Source organism: Cryptomeria japonica, chromosome 7, assembly GCF_030272615.1.
Source record: "Cryptomeria japonica chromosome 7, Sugi_1.0, whole genome shotgun sequence".
Classification (NCBI taxonomy): domain Eukaryota; kingdom Viridiplantae; phylum Streptophyta; class Pinopsida; order Cupressales; family Cupressaceae; genus Cryptomeria; species Cryptomeria japonica.
In genome coordinates, this window is record NC_081411.1 from 154,177,341 (window position 1) to 154,192,554 (window position 15,214).

Consider the following 15,214-nt stretch of genomic DNA (forward strand, 5'->3'; position numbering starts at 1 on the left):
TATAAAATAATACCTAATATGTATTCAACTAAAATAATAAATAATCTTATATATATATAAACTCAGTGCGAAACCAACTCACCTACTTGTATAGGCTATTATGTAAAATATATTATATTCATATATTTTTAACAAATTTAATATATATATATGTCCCCTCATTTTGAGTTAACAAAAGAAAGCCTTCCTTCATGGACGGTTTCCACACGCGTATACAGTAACCATGAGGTGCAATAAAGATTAAATACGTTTTACAAATTTTGGACGGTCCGGATAGATAGATTTCATCCCTTCTCCAGCGGTGCACGCCGTTGATGGTCGAAGTCGATTCGGCATAATAGTTAGGGTTTCATTAGGGTTTCAATAGAAATAAATTTTAGGCTCACACCATATTCGAAGCGGCGGAGGAAGGGCGGAAAGCGGAGGAAGATGGTGAAGTTTCTGAAGCAGAATAAGGTGGTCATTCTATTGCAGGGTAGATTTGCTGGCCGTAAGGCTGTTATTGTAAAAAATTTCGATGATGGCACGGCCGGGCGAGCGTACGGGCATTGCCTCGTAGCAGGCATTGCCAAATATCCTAAAAAGGTAGGCAAAAGAAATTCAATCTTACCCATTTCTGTGTTTGGAGCTTTTTTTTAAAGTGTTTTTGATTCATCTGAATGTGCAATGTGATCCAGGTGATTAGGAAGGATTCTGCGAAGAAAACGGCCAAAAAATCAAGGTTGAAGGCCTTCATTAAAGTAGTTAATTACAATCACCTGATGCCAACCAGGTAAAAAAGTCTTTTAGTACCCTGTATAAGTTTTCTCCCTTACTTTTATTTTATTACCATGAAATTGTAAGTGTGACAGGGTTACGATTTTTTACGCAGGCGTTAATTTATTTCTAACCCTTTGCTTTAAATGAATTTTAGTGTTTGGCTGTTTCTTTGGTGTCTGCTTCCTGGTTGCTTTTTCATCTTAAATTTATGCTTGTTGGTGGCTGTTGATCGTGTGGGTTGAGTGATGTGGGCATCTGGTTCTTTGGCAGATACACATTGGATGTGGATTTAAAGGCCCTAGTTACCTTTGACAAGTTGGAAACAAATGACAAGAAGGTGACCGCTCTCAAGGTTGGTCTCTTGTCTTCGATTTTTTTATTTTTGCTATTTAAAAAAAACACTATTTTTTGCCCTAACTTTTTTTGAATTGAAAAATGTGGCTGATAATTGTAGACAGAAAAATAAGCCCTTAAATGTGACCGTGGATTGAAAAACATGCTTGAAATATCACCATAGCCTGAAAAGAGCATGACTTTTTTGTAAAGTAATATGTGTTTTATTTTTTAAGTTGCTTAGTCAAAAGTTTGGGGTCTGCTGAGTTCGAGTATGCAAACTATGGCTGAGATGCTTTGGCAACGTGTGAATTACTTCTTGTAACTGCAGATATCACTAATCACATCTTGTTCGGTCACTTTCACTGTAACGGGAGCAGGGAGAATTGGAAAAGAATATAATCTCGTAATATCCACTTTTGTATCTGTCAATACACTATAAAATCATCCTAACAGGGAGCTCTTATTATCTTATTCTTTCAAATATGCATGCGAGTTAATCAATTTCAGGCAGGAGATAGTTTAATTGACTAGATAGCTCACTGCATATTAATTAGTTTATAGACTAGAGAAGAGAGGGGACCAAAACACTCTCATCTCCAGTTTTCATCTCATCTTAACCACACACCGTCCATTTCTTGCTACTGCATATACTTTTAAATCTGCCCTCTTGATTTAAACCTCTTCTTTTTATGATCATCTCTAGCATCTTCTCAATATCATTGTTTGCCCTCGAGTGATTAGAGAGGTCAGAAAAAGGTGCACGGACAGCTATAAACTTCTAGAAAAGTCTAGCAAGAGCATTTCACTGTCAAACAGCAGGTGTAAAGTTTGATTTTGTGGCATATAAGGATGCAACAGAACAAGAAAGGAGGTAAGGCTCTTCGATGAGCATTCAGTGCTTGCATATAAAGCCTAATAAGTGTTTGCTTCTTCATACATGCAATTCCAAACAGGTGTATGTGTTGGTGTGCAAGGCAATATGAGTTATCTCACATACTTGTCAATCACTTGATAAGACTTTCTTCCACGTGTTCTTAAAACTTGGGGAAAAGCCCTACAGATGCCCATTTTTGATGTTCATGCTTCACGAGTTGGAAACCTTCAATGTGGGCCATTATTTAAACGATCAACTGCTGGTCTCCCACTGTGTCCTGAGTTTCCTTGAACCTCTTCAATAATCTACCCAAAACCCTAGCATTTTGCATGCTACTTGGGTGAAGAGGCAAAAGAAAAACTGTATTTTCCCTTTTTCTCTCCTGTTTGCATTGAAAATGGTAAAAAAAAATGAAACCTTTTTGGGCGCCCAAAGTGTTTATTAACCTTTATGCTTTAGAGAGCATAATTTGCAAATTTCTGTAATCAAAATTTTACCTTGTGAAACTTTTCCTAAAATTCTTGGAAAGCTGCTTAGCCCAAATGTTGACAAAATGTAAACAGGATTCAAGGAAGGTTTAAGTGCATTGAATACTCATCTCGCTAGTAGCACTTTCTTTGTTGGTCGTTTCATAATCTTGGGGTAACAGCTGTTGGACTCAGAGGTTTAAGTGCATTGAATACACAACCATAAGATTCGCCACTTAGGATCTGCTCTAAACATTCAAAGAAGGAACATTACCAGGAGGGGAGGGACGACAACTGCAGGAGGATCCAATTATGGCTCTTGGGAAGTCCCACCTGAGGCACTTTCCAAACTGATGAATGATGAAGCTTTGAATTCTGTTACTAGGAGGCATAACTAGGAGCCATATGCTTTTAACATGTTCAGGCATCCAACACTTAACTATGTCTAACAATTACAACATCTAAAAACTATTCTCTCATAATCTAACTCTTATTTTCATTTTGGATTTTCTACTTTGAGCAACATTTCAGCTGGAAGACCGTTTGAAATATTCATCTTGACATGCATACATGCAAAGGTGGGATGAGAGAGATCGTTAGTCTTTGAAGAGATGGAAATAAATTTCCTAGAGCACCTCTAAGCAAGAGTCAGTCGAAAACTGGCAGTCTGACTTAAACTGACATCACCAAGAAGGATTTAGTTAGAGGGTTTAAAAAAGGATAGGGTTTAAAGAATTATAACTCAACTTCACTAAAAGTTTCCTCAAAGTAAGTAACCCTCCTTAAGAATAAGCTCCCTTTCTGTTTTGTCTCAAAAGTAATAATAAAAAAAACCTTAAGCACATCAATAAATATCTACGATCTTGAAATGAAAGGCAGTCTATTTCTGGTCACCCAATTGTGGAGATCAGACAAATTATAGCAAACATGACTAAATTTGCACAACACTTCCATCTCAGCTCAGCGAGCTTCTTCATACAAAATATCCGATCCCATAACTAGTAGGGGAATGCTCTCTGAGTTCTTTACGAAGCTCAAACTCTTTGCTGCAATCATTTTATCATCACCTGCAGCTTCCACAGATGGTCAACCACTTCCAGACAGACCAGATGTTGCCACCACAGACACAGTTGCCAATGAAGAAATGACTTTTGGGTTTCTAGGAGGGGAGCAAATACAACTGCAAGAAATGAGAGGCATCAGAAAAATAGAAAGAGTCCTTTTTGTTAAATGTTATGTGCCAAGTTTTTCTAAATATATTCTTGGAAATTTATAATTTGCCCGATCCTCAATTTTAAAAGGAAAAGACTTCTGGGTATACTGCGAGGCACTTTTAGAGAATTTGTGTCATGTCTCTAGAAGTCTTTCATTATGGAATTATATTTTTGTAAAATGAAATTGCGGTCCTAACAAGGTTGTAATAAGTTAGTGTTAAAATATTTCAATATATATTTATGTGTGGCTGTGGGCACAATTCCACAAGTGTAGTATCATGGTGTTGTGGGGTTTAGGAAGACTGTATGATTGCATTAGTGGAATTTCCCATTTCTTATCCAATTAATTAGCCTGTTAATCCTTTCATTATACAAATTGTATCATGGAGTTCACACTTGTGCGTTAGATCATTGAAGTTTATTCTTCTATCATATTTTTAGATCGACAGCTGCACCAATTTTTTGTTTTCCTGTTGAATCTTTGGCTTTCAAAATGTTGAGTTTTCTCTCTTCTAATATACAGATGTGCTAGATATAGTATTACAGGTCCCTCATAAGTCAGATGCAAGGGACTCAAAAAATAAAATGGTTCTCTGGTAACAAGCCTGGTAGTGAAGTATTTTTTGGCAGAGGCAAAAATTTCCAGACAAACTGAAAATTATAGGAGGAATTTGGTAGCCTGTCAGATACATAATACAGTAGGAGATGCATTTACTGGAGAGATTGCAGATAAACGGAAAGCAAATTTTGTAACACTTGCATGAAGAAGAGGGGCAAGAATAGGAAGATGTATACCCAACTATGTGCAAGAGTAATGGAGTTGGGGAAGCTGATTAAGCAAATGCAGATACAGTAATAGAGGCAGTGGAAAAAAGGAGAATCAGTGTCTATTTTTTGACCCCAAAGATGAGTGAAGAATAGGTGGGAAACACCGAAGAGCCAAGGGATGAAATGAAAAAGAAGAAATTATAGAAGAATGAATAGCCTCTTGATGAGAGGGATACACGTGTTTAGCAAACCCTATTGACTCCCCGGAAACATCATGTCTCACTCCTGAAAAAAAACTGTTCAGAACTCGTCGAAAAATATATTGTTATTAGAAAATAATTTTTACCTCCTGGATTATCATGAGTCAGGCTTCTTTGGATTTGGAAGTATTGCTTGGTAAGTTTCCATATCTGTTGGATTATTTATTCCCAATAACTGCAGTACTCTTTTTGAAATATTTTTCTTCGCAGCATATAAGTCTCTTTTTGGCAGCAGTTCCACATTTAATATCTCTGATGCATCCGTTGTTTTGCACTGCTTTTCTATCTTGCTTATTGCAGACTTTCTGTCCTTTAGTATGGGCTTCCCGCTCCTTTGCATGGTCTTATTCAGATTTACCAGTGTAATGCCCCTTAGTAAATTGGTTTAAAACGTCCTAGTTATGGATCTCAATTCTTAGTACAGGGGTTAAGAGAAAGTACCTTAGCCTCTGCTGTTGTCGAATGACCTGCAAAGATAAAGTTAGAAGATACTACAAATACATTAAGGAATGATCATATGAGCGACTATATATATAGAATTAGCTAGGTATAACATAAGGAGGGATTCCTGTAACATTAACAGAGTAAGAATCATGAATTATGGTAGTGAGCTATAGTGCAAGATTTGGTAGGGTGTTTTGATTGACAGTTCCCCCTACCCTATGTAACCATGTAGGGTGCCTTAATACAGCAGTTCCCCCTATCATATAGTGTGCCCTTGTACAGCAGTTCCCCCTATCACGTAGGGTGCCCTTGTACAGTTCCCCCTATCATGTAGGGTGCTCTTGTACAGATTATTATTAGTATACCATTTGTGTATTTATTAATATTCAGATTATTTATCAGATAATTACCAGTGTCCAGATTGGTTGGACAATACTCATTGTTATCGGCCTCCATGTGTTAATTAGTGTTCAGATCGTTTACCAAACAATTGCCAGTATCCAGGTTTGTTTGTCAATATTCAGATTATTATCAGTTTTCAGACAATTCAAATAATTATCAATGCTTAGATTGTTACCAATTCCCAGATTACTGCAGGGTGTGTATGATTGTTTATATACAGAAATTAACGTATGTTTGCATCATGTATTTGATTGTGTTAATATTATTATTAAAGAATATACAACCCCTATTTGACAGGGCAACCCCAACAATGCTGTGAGAATATAAACATAAAAATACATACCAAAGAATAAGCAATGCCTTATTACTGCAGAAGCATGTGTTTTCTTACCCAAGTGTGGTTCTTGTATTGTATTCTCTTCCTCTTTCAGATTCGTTCCTCTTGCCTTTCTTCCCTTTCCCCTAGGAAGGTATTTATCCTTCCCTTCCGTGGTAGATAGCCATGACCCTTGGGCACAATGGTTAGTGGCAGCGACCCCTTGGAAAGGTCGCTGCCCTTCCATCTTTAATCACTTCGGCATACGGTTAAAGAATGGTTAACATGCTTAACATTAATTGTGCCAGGCTTCATATATTAAGCATACATATAAAGCATATCCCACGCATACCACGAAGGACAAGGATGTTAATGCCGGTAACTTAATAACAGTTCTGATCAGATCTGATCGATATTGCTGTTACTGAATGCTTTGATTCTTTCCTTTATATCTTTCATTGTGAGGGAGAGGTCACACCTCTTCATCATGTATGCCCTTTGGCAAGATACGATGAAGGAAAGAACGATGTTATTAGAATGATTTGAAAGACCTGATGAAGAAACGAAGGTCGACTTTTTAAGAAACAAGAGAAGCAAACAACTTTATAAAGAAGTCAACAACTAATTATATAGGTAGTGCTGACGGCGGATTAATGGACATAGCTAATGCACGTGCTCTAGCAATTTCCTCTAGGAAAGTGACCCATATGTTAATAACAATGACTGCTGGAATGTATGTAAGAAGGAGACGTATGATCACAGTGTACAAAATCAACGAAGTTCAAACACGGACATGTAATATCTTCTCGATCAACCAGTCAATGAATACATTGACATCATTACTATGGTGACACGAGATTGTTTGATAACAACAATATGTCTTATCTATCCAAAATACACGGTAATGTATATGTCTTGATATTTGCAGTAGTCTTCATATGGTCGACTTCATCATGGGAGAGTTTTGTTTATAGGACGATCAACTTCATCATGGGCCATTGGTAAGAGATTATAGAAGACTTTATTAATAAACATCAATGGGAGGATAGAAGCTGTGATAAATAATTGATTCAATTAAGTGATGGAGCGTTTAAAGGATAAAACCAACACCTTGTTATTAAGAACAAACTACAGTTAACAAGATACGATCACTAATATTTTAAAGCAGACAAATATCTCAAGAGGTGTGATTTGATATTCCCAACAGTAGTGAACTGATGTACATGGAAAGACACAATTTTGAGTGCTGTCTGTTTATTAAAACAAACAACTATTATGTGAAAAGGAAAGGTTCTCTATATTTGTCATGTCCCCTCCTTGATCTTTATATATATCCTAATAAAGTAACTATTACTAATTAATATAATAATTACCAATGAATTATTAAATTAATAATATTATAAATATAATTTACATACTATGTTTATTACTAATATTATAATTTATTTATTAATTTATTATTTTATTCTTATTATTATTTTACTATTTTTATGAAATATTAGTAATATTAAATTAATAATATTATGAATAGACATTCACTCACAATTGAAAGCAACGCTGTCTAAATGATAAGAGATTAAGACGTTAAATATAGTAAGACAGCGATCGGGAGGAAGTTCTGCAGTGGCATCAAACACCCGATAGTATCACAGCATATGAAGGACTCATAAGGAAGGTGTTCGTCAAATGCATTGCAGATTGATAGAGCCAAGACTATCACAAGAGAACAATTAGGGGGGAAGAATGGATTTAATATGGATTACAATATATAAGAAAGATGGGATTGTAGCTATAATTGTGGCCATCATTCATCAATGAAATCATATAGAACAAGCTAAAGATATCCTAACATAATCTCTATCCTAAGAGAGGACACAAACTGCATTAGTGATGATTGGTGGAGTCACAAGTAAATACTAATCATGATTAATTATTAGCAAGAGTTATGAGAAAGGGAATGTCATCACCATGCCTCTTATCTCGACCTATTAAAGGTGCAATGTCTATTTAAGGAGGGGGGATTAATAATAAAAAGAGAGAGAGGCTTATGTTAAGGCAGCAATTAACAAAAGGCATCAATTAGGATAACAAGAGTTGTTCATGAAGAGACACGATTAAGGGAAGGGTATGTCCATTCCCAAGAAGAGATACAACTATTCCGTCCATAAGGCATTTAAAAGGATGAACATAAATGATTCAAGGGGGGGGGGGGCGGATGACATATGAGATATTAATATCCAGCAGGATCGATCAGTTCAGATCAGAACTGTTATTAAGTTTCAGGCAGTAACATCTTGTTTTTGGTGGCATTCATGGGATGTGCTTAATATGTATTTCTACTTTATGAAGTCCGATAATGTTTCTATGCAGAATTTAATATTAAGGAAAATATTAACATAGAGTGCAATATATTTAACAAGTATATAAGTATCATGACAGTGGCAGACCAGATCTGACATGCGTCAGATCTGTCTGCCAATACCAGCCCCTAAACATATTACCAGTTAGGATTGTTTTAAATGGTTGTAGTATTAGTAGATTATATAAAAGGATACTAGCAAATCCATAAATGAGTAGTAATATTATTTAATTCATTTGTTTATATATATATATATATATATACACTCAATCAGAATAAGGAGTAACATAATGATTGTAAATATAGATATTGATTATAATAGATATTAATATAATAATTATGGATAACATAATAATTTTAGAAATTACTCAATAAAATAAGATTGATTGTTTAATATGGTAAGTTAGCAAGTACTTGATAGACTAGAGAAAGATCGAATATCACAGATTTGACTCATGTAAGACAGACTTGACTCTTAAACAAGTTAGTTTTAGTCATTAGTACTTTGAAAATAGGTTGATTATGGTTAAATTAGACCATATCCGAGTTGGGGACATCACAATATTGGTAAAAGATGGCGATTAGTGAAGGATAAGATGTCTCTTCAAACTAATGGCCATTCCCAATAGGTATGACCTTTAGAAGTTAAAGGCATAAATAGAGAAGAAGAATAGTGGTAAGAGGAGGCGAAAGGAAGTACTGGAGATTACCAAATCGACACTCAGATTAGAACTGCGAGGGATGCATATCTAAATAAGAGTATGAGCTTGAAAAGGATTACCTCCATATATGAAGTGGCATAAGGAAGAAATTTTATTATTTTCTCATTTGGGAGGGCTCAATGAGCAGCAAGGAATCATTCTCTTATGTATTTATTTACCCATATCTGGAATTTGCGGTGTAATGAACAAGATAATATATATTAAATATATACCAGTTCGAAGACTAAACTGTAAAAAGATCATATGCAGATTTGTGATAGAAGTGGTGGTGTGTGCAAAGACAAGAATGTGGTGCAGCCTACCACAAAGGGTGGAAGTATGGAAATAAAGGATATATCTAGTAGAGTGGGCTGTTAGAAGAAGATAGTTGGAATACATACATCCTGAGGACTTGTGATGAGGTCTATAGCAGTTTTAAAAGTGATTTGAAGAATTTCATTTTAAGGGAACTGAGTGGCAGACTTATAGTCATTTCATAGCAGTGGAAGTTCAAGTTGAAAAGGGGAACTATAGCATAAGTTGTGAAGAATCTATCTTATTATGACTCTAATCTGAAGGTTCAGTTAAGTAGCAGCACTGTTGAATTTAGGATCAGACTGATAATAGTAAGAAGAAAATAACAAATGAAACACACATAACACAGCAGAACCCTGGGAAAATCTCCCTCTTGGAGTTGAAAAACCAAGCATTAAATCTCAGATTATATTAATTAAACTCAGCAGTGGATTTACAATCTTGCTTTACAATCTTGCTTCACACTTGAAGCATACTTCAAATTAGGGTACACGTTAGGCAGACTTATCTGAGATATACTCTGCTGTAAATACTTCAATGTTCTGAATGCTTGACCTGGATATGACTTGCTGTCATTCTCATTACAATCTTGCTTCACACTTGAAGCATACTTCAAATTAGGGTACACATTAGGCAGACTTATCTGAGATATACTCTGCTGTAAATACTTCAATGTTCTGAATGCTTGACCTGGATATGACTTGCTGTCCCTGAGAATGAATTCACAAGCCCTAGTTGAAAGTTTGCCACCTCCAGACAAGTTTTGTCACCCTTGAATGATAGTCCTCCTGACTTAGCTGGAGGTCAAGATGAAATCGCTGCCCAAGATTGTAGGTCGCTGACCTTATCCTCGAGTTCGCTGCCTTAAGGGAGCACTTAGACAAATTCGCTGCTGTATCAGATTCGCAGAGGTGAATGATGATTATGATTGCTGATTGTAACTTGTATATATATGTAATTATGTTACCCAGATTGCACTAGGTTGTCCTAGTGCAATTTGTATTTACAATAACAATTTTGGCGCCTAAAATAGGACATGCCCAATATGAATTATAAATTATATGTTTTGGGGCCAGACCAATATATGATATACAAGTTACATGGTTTAGGTCTTGCCCAATACTTATAGCAAGTTACAATTGCAAGTTATATGTTGCTGACCACTTAGGGCCAAACCCAAACAGAATTTACATATTAAATTATGCCATCATTATGGCCAAGGCCGACAGGCCACTTAGCCATCATATGTACTAGGTCGGCTCTAGAAGGATCTGACCTAGCTACACATCAACAAGCACTGTATAACATTGAGGCATATATCTCAAGTATACAGATCAGAGAAAGTTATCAAGATAAGTCCCATCCTTTGAACTATTCTTAAAATTTTAAGTTAAATATCATAATTAAATGTCTTCAGTTTGGGTAAATTTTGTATTACAGCTCTCACCTTAAGTTGGAATTGTTGTCTACAAGGAAATCCCAATCCCAAAAGGGGACATTGCATTCAGCATATCCATTATGTGCATGTGCTGTAATCATTGCATTCCACGAGAACACATCTCCTTGAGGCATCCTGTCAAACAGTTGACGGGCTCTGTCTATGCTTCCAAATTTTGCATACATGTCCACCAGAGCAATTCCAATTATAATAGCTAACAAAACCCCCCCTTCACTTATGCTTTTGCTGAATGTGCATGCCCTGTTTCACAATTCCCATTTTGGCACAGAATCATAATGTCTCCAGGTCATATACATTCCATCAATCTTATAGAAAGGATAAACATGGAAAAATTATAGAATATACATGACCTGGATACATTTTTCCTTGCGCCCACGTCTTCTAAATAAACTACCCAAACTATATCTCTGACTATCGGCCTAACCTAACCATTGCACCTCGTTGGGGTGCAAGTGCTAGTTATTTAGTAAAAATTACTTCTTGAGGAGTGGATGTTTTAAAATGGTTTTTGTCATTCTGGAATTCGCACTTGAAAGGAATTTTTTTTTGTAAGAGTGCTGAAGGCTGAAAACAAGCTATCCATACAGTTTTTAATTTTTTTTTTACCAAAGCTAATAACTTGGGATCTGTTAAATTGCACACTAAATCACAGTCCTGTAGTATTGTCAGCCGGACTATTACTTCTGCTGACATCAATTCTTTGACGAGCAACAGAGTAAATTATGACATGGATATCACATTCTCCAAAGTTCAAATATGCTCTTTCTCCTGTTCAATATGATGGATCAACTATTTATCTTCTTTATGGTTTGCATGCATGATGTACTGTTCTTAATTTGTTCCAAAATAAGTTCTACAGAGTTCACTTGCTCCTCAGACAATTAATGACTTACAATTTACTAATGCATTTTTCTCTTCCTGGAATCGTGTCTCAGAAATTTAAGGAAAGAGCTTTAGAAGATACATAGCTAAAGCTTAAGCAAATATATATACATGACCAATTTTAAAATGGATTATTTGAAGCAGTAAATAAGGCAAGGGGTCCCGTGAGGAGGGGCTTAAGCTCAATTTTTAAGGAAGAGGTGGTCCCATTTTTTTTTGCTATGGGATCATTTGGAATCTTGTCCTAAAAAATAGGAGCCCCTACTTTTTAGGTTTGTAAATTTAAGCAGGTGAAAATGGGGTGGGGCTCGAAATTGCCCCACCAGCTTAGGAATATTTTATGCCACTTGTCAATTATTTGAATTTTAGAGGGAAAACTAAATTTATTTGGCACTACCTTACTGACAAAGGGGACGGCTATATAAAATTTAGGAAAATTCAATTCATTCACATTGTCAATATGCATATCATAATATTTATTAATTTTAAATTTTTAAATGTTTAACAATTTGTCAATTTAATATTTATATTTATAATATGAATTAAATTAAGAAATTTAAAATTTAATTAATGCCATCTTTTTTTTTCATTTTTATTTTTAATAACAATTTGAATTAATAAGGGGCCTATATTAGAAATTTAAAAAAAAAAATTGAAAATACAACTTTTTTTTTATTTTTTTAATGGCCTTAGATATGGGGGACGTCCGGCCGTCCCCGGGACGGATTGGGGACGTCCCAGCCGTCCCCAGGACGTATGGACGTCCCCCAGAGCTAGGGCAGGCGTCCCCCTGTTTCGGGGACGTCCCCTCAAAATGCAGGACAATTTGGGGATGGGGGGAAACGTCCCCTGGCCTTCCCCAAGTCCCCGAAACGTCCCCGGGACAGGGACGGGGGTTTTCAGGTCGGGGACGCAGGACAATTTGGGGATGGGGGGAAACGTCCCCTGGCCTTCCCCAAGTCCCCGAAACGTCCCCGGGACAGGGACGGGGGTTTTCAGGTTGGGGACGTGTCCCCGGGTAATGTAGATTTGACACCATCTTGCTTAAATTTGGGAGTTTAAACTTAAGCTGATTTGCACTACAAAGTTCCTGGGACCGCCAGCTTTAAAATATTCCTAAAAAATCTAAGCAGCTTATGAATGCAAAATCCAAATCCATCCTATCAAGGCATGACCTTTAGTTGTAGATTGTTTATACTTGGAACTTGTTTTCAGGTCAGGGACGCGTCCCCGGGTAACGTAGATTTGGCACCATCTTGCTTAAATTTGGGAGTTTAAACTTAAGCTGATTTGCACTACAAAGTTCATGGGACTGCCAGCTTAAAAATATTCCTAAAAAATCTCAGCAGCTTATGAATGCAATCCAAATCCATTCTATCAAGGCATGACCTTTAGTTGTAGATTGTTTATACTTGGAACTTACGAAGTTGTTGGAAACAATTAGTTGTAGATTGTTTATACTTGGAACTTGTTTTCAGGTCGGGACGCGTCCCCGGGTAACGTAGATTTGGCACCATCTTGCTTAAATTTGGGAGTTTAAACTTAAGCTGATTTGCACTGCAAAGTTCATGGGACCACCAGCTTAAAAATATTCCTAAAAAATCTTAGTAGCTTATGAATGCAATCCAAATCCATCCTATCAAGGCACGACCTTTAGTTGTAGATTGTTTATACTTGGAACTTACGAAGTTGTTGGAAACAATAGTGGGCTCATAATAAGATATATAGTAGATATAAACTTCATTTGCTTGGATTTATAATGCTTGATTTATGCCAAAGCTTTTGGGTGTTGTTTTTTCACTTACAGGGGTGGTTATAATGTGTGATCAATGGGGGATAAAATGAAGGTCCTAAGGCTCTTTTCATTTTTGAATTTGCTAGATGATTCTAAATTAGGTCCAAAAAGCTGATTATATCTTTGATGGCTTTATCTTCATAAATTATGGATGTCTGTTGATAATTATTGCAAATTCCATTAATTGCTGTATACATTATTTTCATGGAGGAGTTTTTTTTTTCTTCTCCTGAAAGTCTAGCCAGATCGAAATTTGATTCTTTGCTTGGATGAGTTGTTCTGTGTTCTACATGACATTGAGTATTTTTGCTTGAGAGTTTGTGGATTTGTTTATTCATTATATTTGGTTAATGATTGATTACTCGTTACTTGACGTTCCCATAACATAATTTGATGCCACATGTTGTGTGTTCTACACAAACACTAACATATGCACTAAGTATTTTTGCTTGAGACTTTGTGGATTTGTTTAATTCATTTAATTTATTTTATGATATTTAGGGCTAGTATTCTGGACTTTACCATAACACTATTTGCTACCACTTGACATTTCAGTTCGCTTGAAATGATGTTTAACATCTTATAGAAAGAAACTTTTTAAATCTTGGTAATGTGCATTAGTAACTCCTATGATCAAAAGAATCTAGGAGACAATTTTATGTAAATTTAGAGAGAACCTTGATTGTTATTACACTTCAACAAGGACTCCTAGGATTTGTAGAGCTGTCTTATCCAGGGCTTGGCCTGTAACATGGTAAAGTTGCTCTAGATTGATATTTACAAAAGATGCTACGTTTCGTTTCTATTGTCTGTATTAGTATCTGGGTGTCTATCTTTGATAGTTTTGAAATTTTATTGTTTTATCTCTTTTCAGTTGTTTACTTGTATGTGATGATAGATATCAATAGTTTTATTGATTGACAATGCAGCCATGCTAATTTTTACGTAATATTGGCAGGGAGTAAAAGATTCCTTCCAAGAAAGATTCAAGACAGGAAAGAACAGATGGTTTTTTACAAAGCTACGCTTTTGAAATTCTCTTTCTTTTCTGTAGTTATAGGTACTGCAACAGTTTTGTTAGGAGAACTTTCTTGGTGGGATGGTAGTTGCACGTAATTTTTACATTTGATTAGAAGTTTTAAATGGAAACATGAACTAAATTTTTTGAAGTCTGCAACTTAAAGGAGAGTGTTGTTTATTGTTTACACATTCAAAACTTATGCATGATTGTTTCGAAACGTATCTTTGGGTTAATCTTTTGATTGGCCTGCATTTTATCTGTGCGTTATTTTGGAGAAAAGTGGTTAATTGGATCATTGGAAGCAAAATTGGGCGGCAGCAGAGCACAGGAACATTGACAGTTTATTCCCGTGTAAAAAGAAAGATTTTTGTTTGTGTAGGTTCTGAAGAGTTAAGTTGGATGTTTGGTCTTTAATTTTTATTTACTTATTACAATTATCAAAACAGACTGCTTTTTTGGAAGTGAATCATTAGAAATTTTAGAACTGCACAAATATTTAACACATTCATTAGATCACAGACCTTTTTTTGAAAGGAATAATTCTGCAAATTATAAGTTATCCCAATGCTATACAAGATTATTCCAAACGAGGAAACAGCCATATAAAGCTGATTTAAGAATCCTCCTGACGCCCTATGTTGATAGATGTTGCATTCATCATGTTATATCATTAAGAATGGAAATCACAAACATTGTTTGGAAAGGAATAAATCTGCAAATTATAAGTATCCCAATGCTATTCAAGATTATGCATATCTACTTAACTGCCAAGGCTCACTTATGTCTTAAAATTCAAATAATGCACAAGATTATTTTGTTTATATTCCAAAAGAGAATAAAGC

At 35.7% G+C, this 15,214-nt stretch overlaps 1 protein-coding gene across 1 annotated transcript; it reads left to right on the forward strand.

Annotated features, from left to right (window-relative positions):
* The first annotated feature begins 222 nt into the window (after positions 1-222).
* LOC131078266 (large ribosomal subunit protein eL27y) lies at positions 223-14,628 on the forward strand. Its single transcript, XM_058015931.2, has 4 exons — positions 223-585; positions 678-772; positions 1,030-1,111; positions 14,310-14,628. The coding sequence occupies exons 1-4, from the start codon at positions 430-432 to the stop codon at positions 14,382-14,384; spliced, it is 408 nt and encodes a 135-aa protein (XP_057871914.1). The 5' UTR covers positions 223-429; the 3' UTR covers positions 14,385-14,628.
* Positions 14,629-15,214: the final 586 nt, after the last annotated feature.

Coding starts and splice junctions, on each gene's coding strand:
- LOC131078266 (XM_058015931.2), top strand. CDS start 430: ATGGTGAAGTTTCTGAAGCAGAATAAGGTGGTCATTCTATTGCAGGGT. Junction 773..1,029: donor AATCACCTGATGCCAACCAG/GTAAAAAAGTCT, acceptor GTTCTTTGGCAG/ATACACATTGGATGTGGATT. Junction 1,112..14,309: donor AGAAGGTGACCGCTCTCAAG/GTTGGTCTCTTG, acceptor TAATATTGGCAG/GGAGTAAAAGATTCCTTCCA.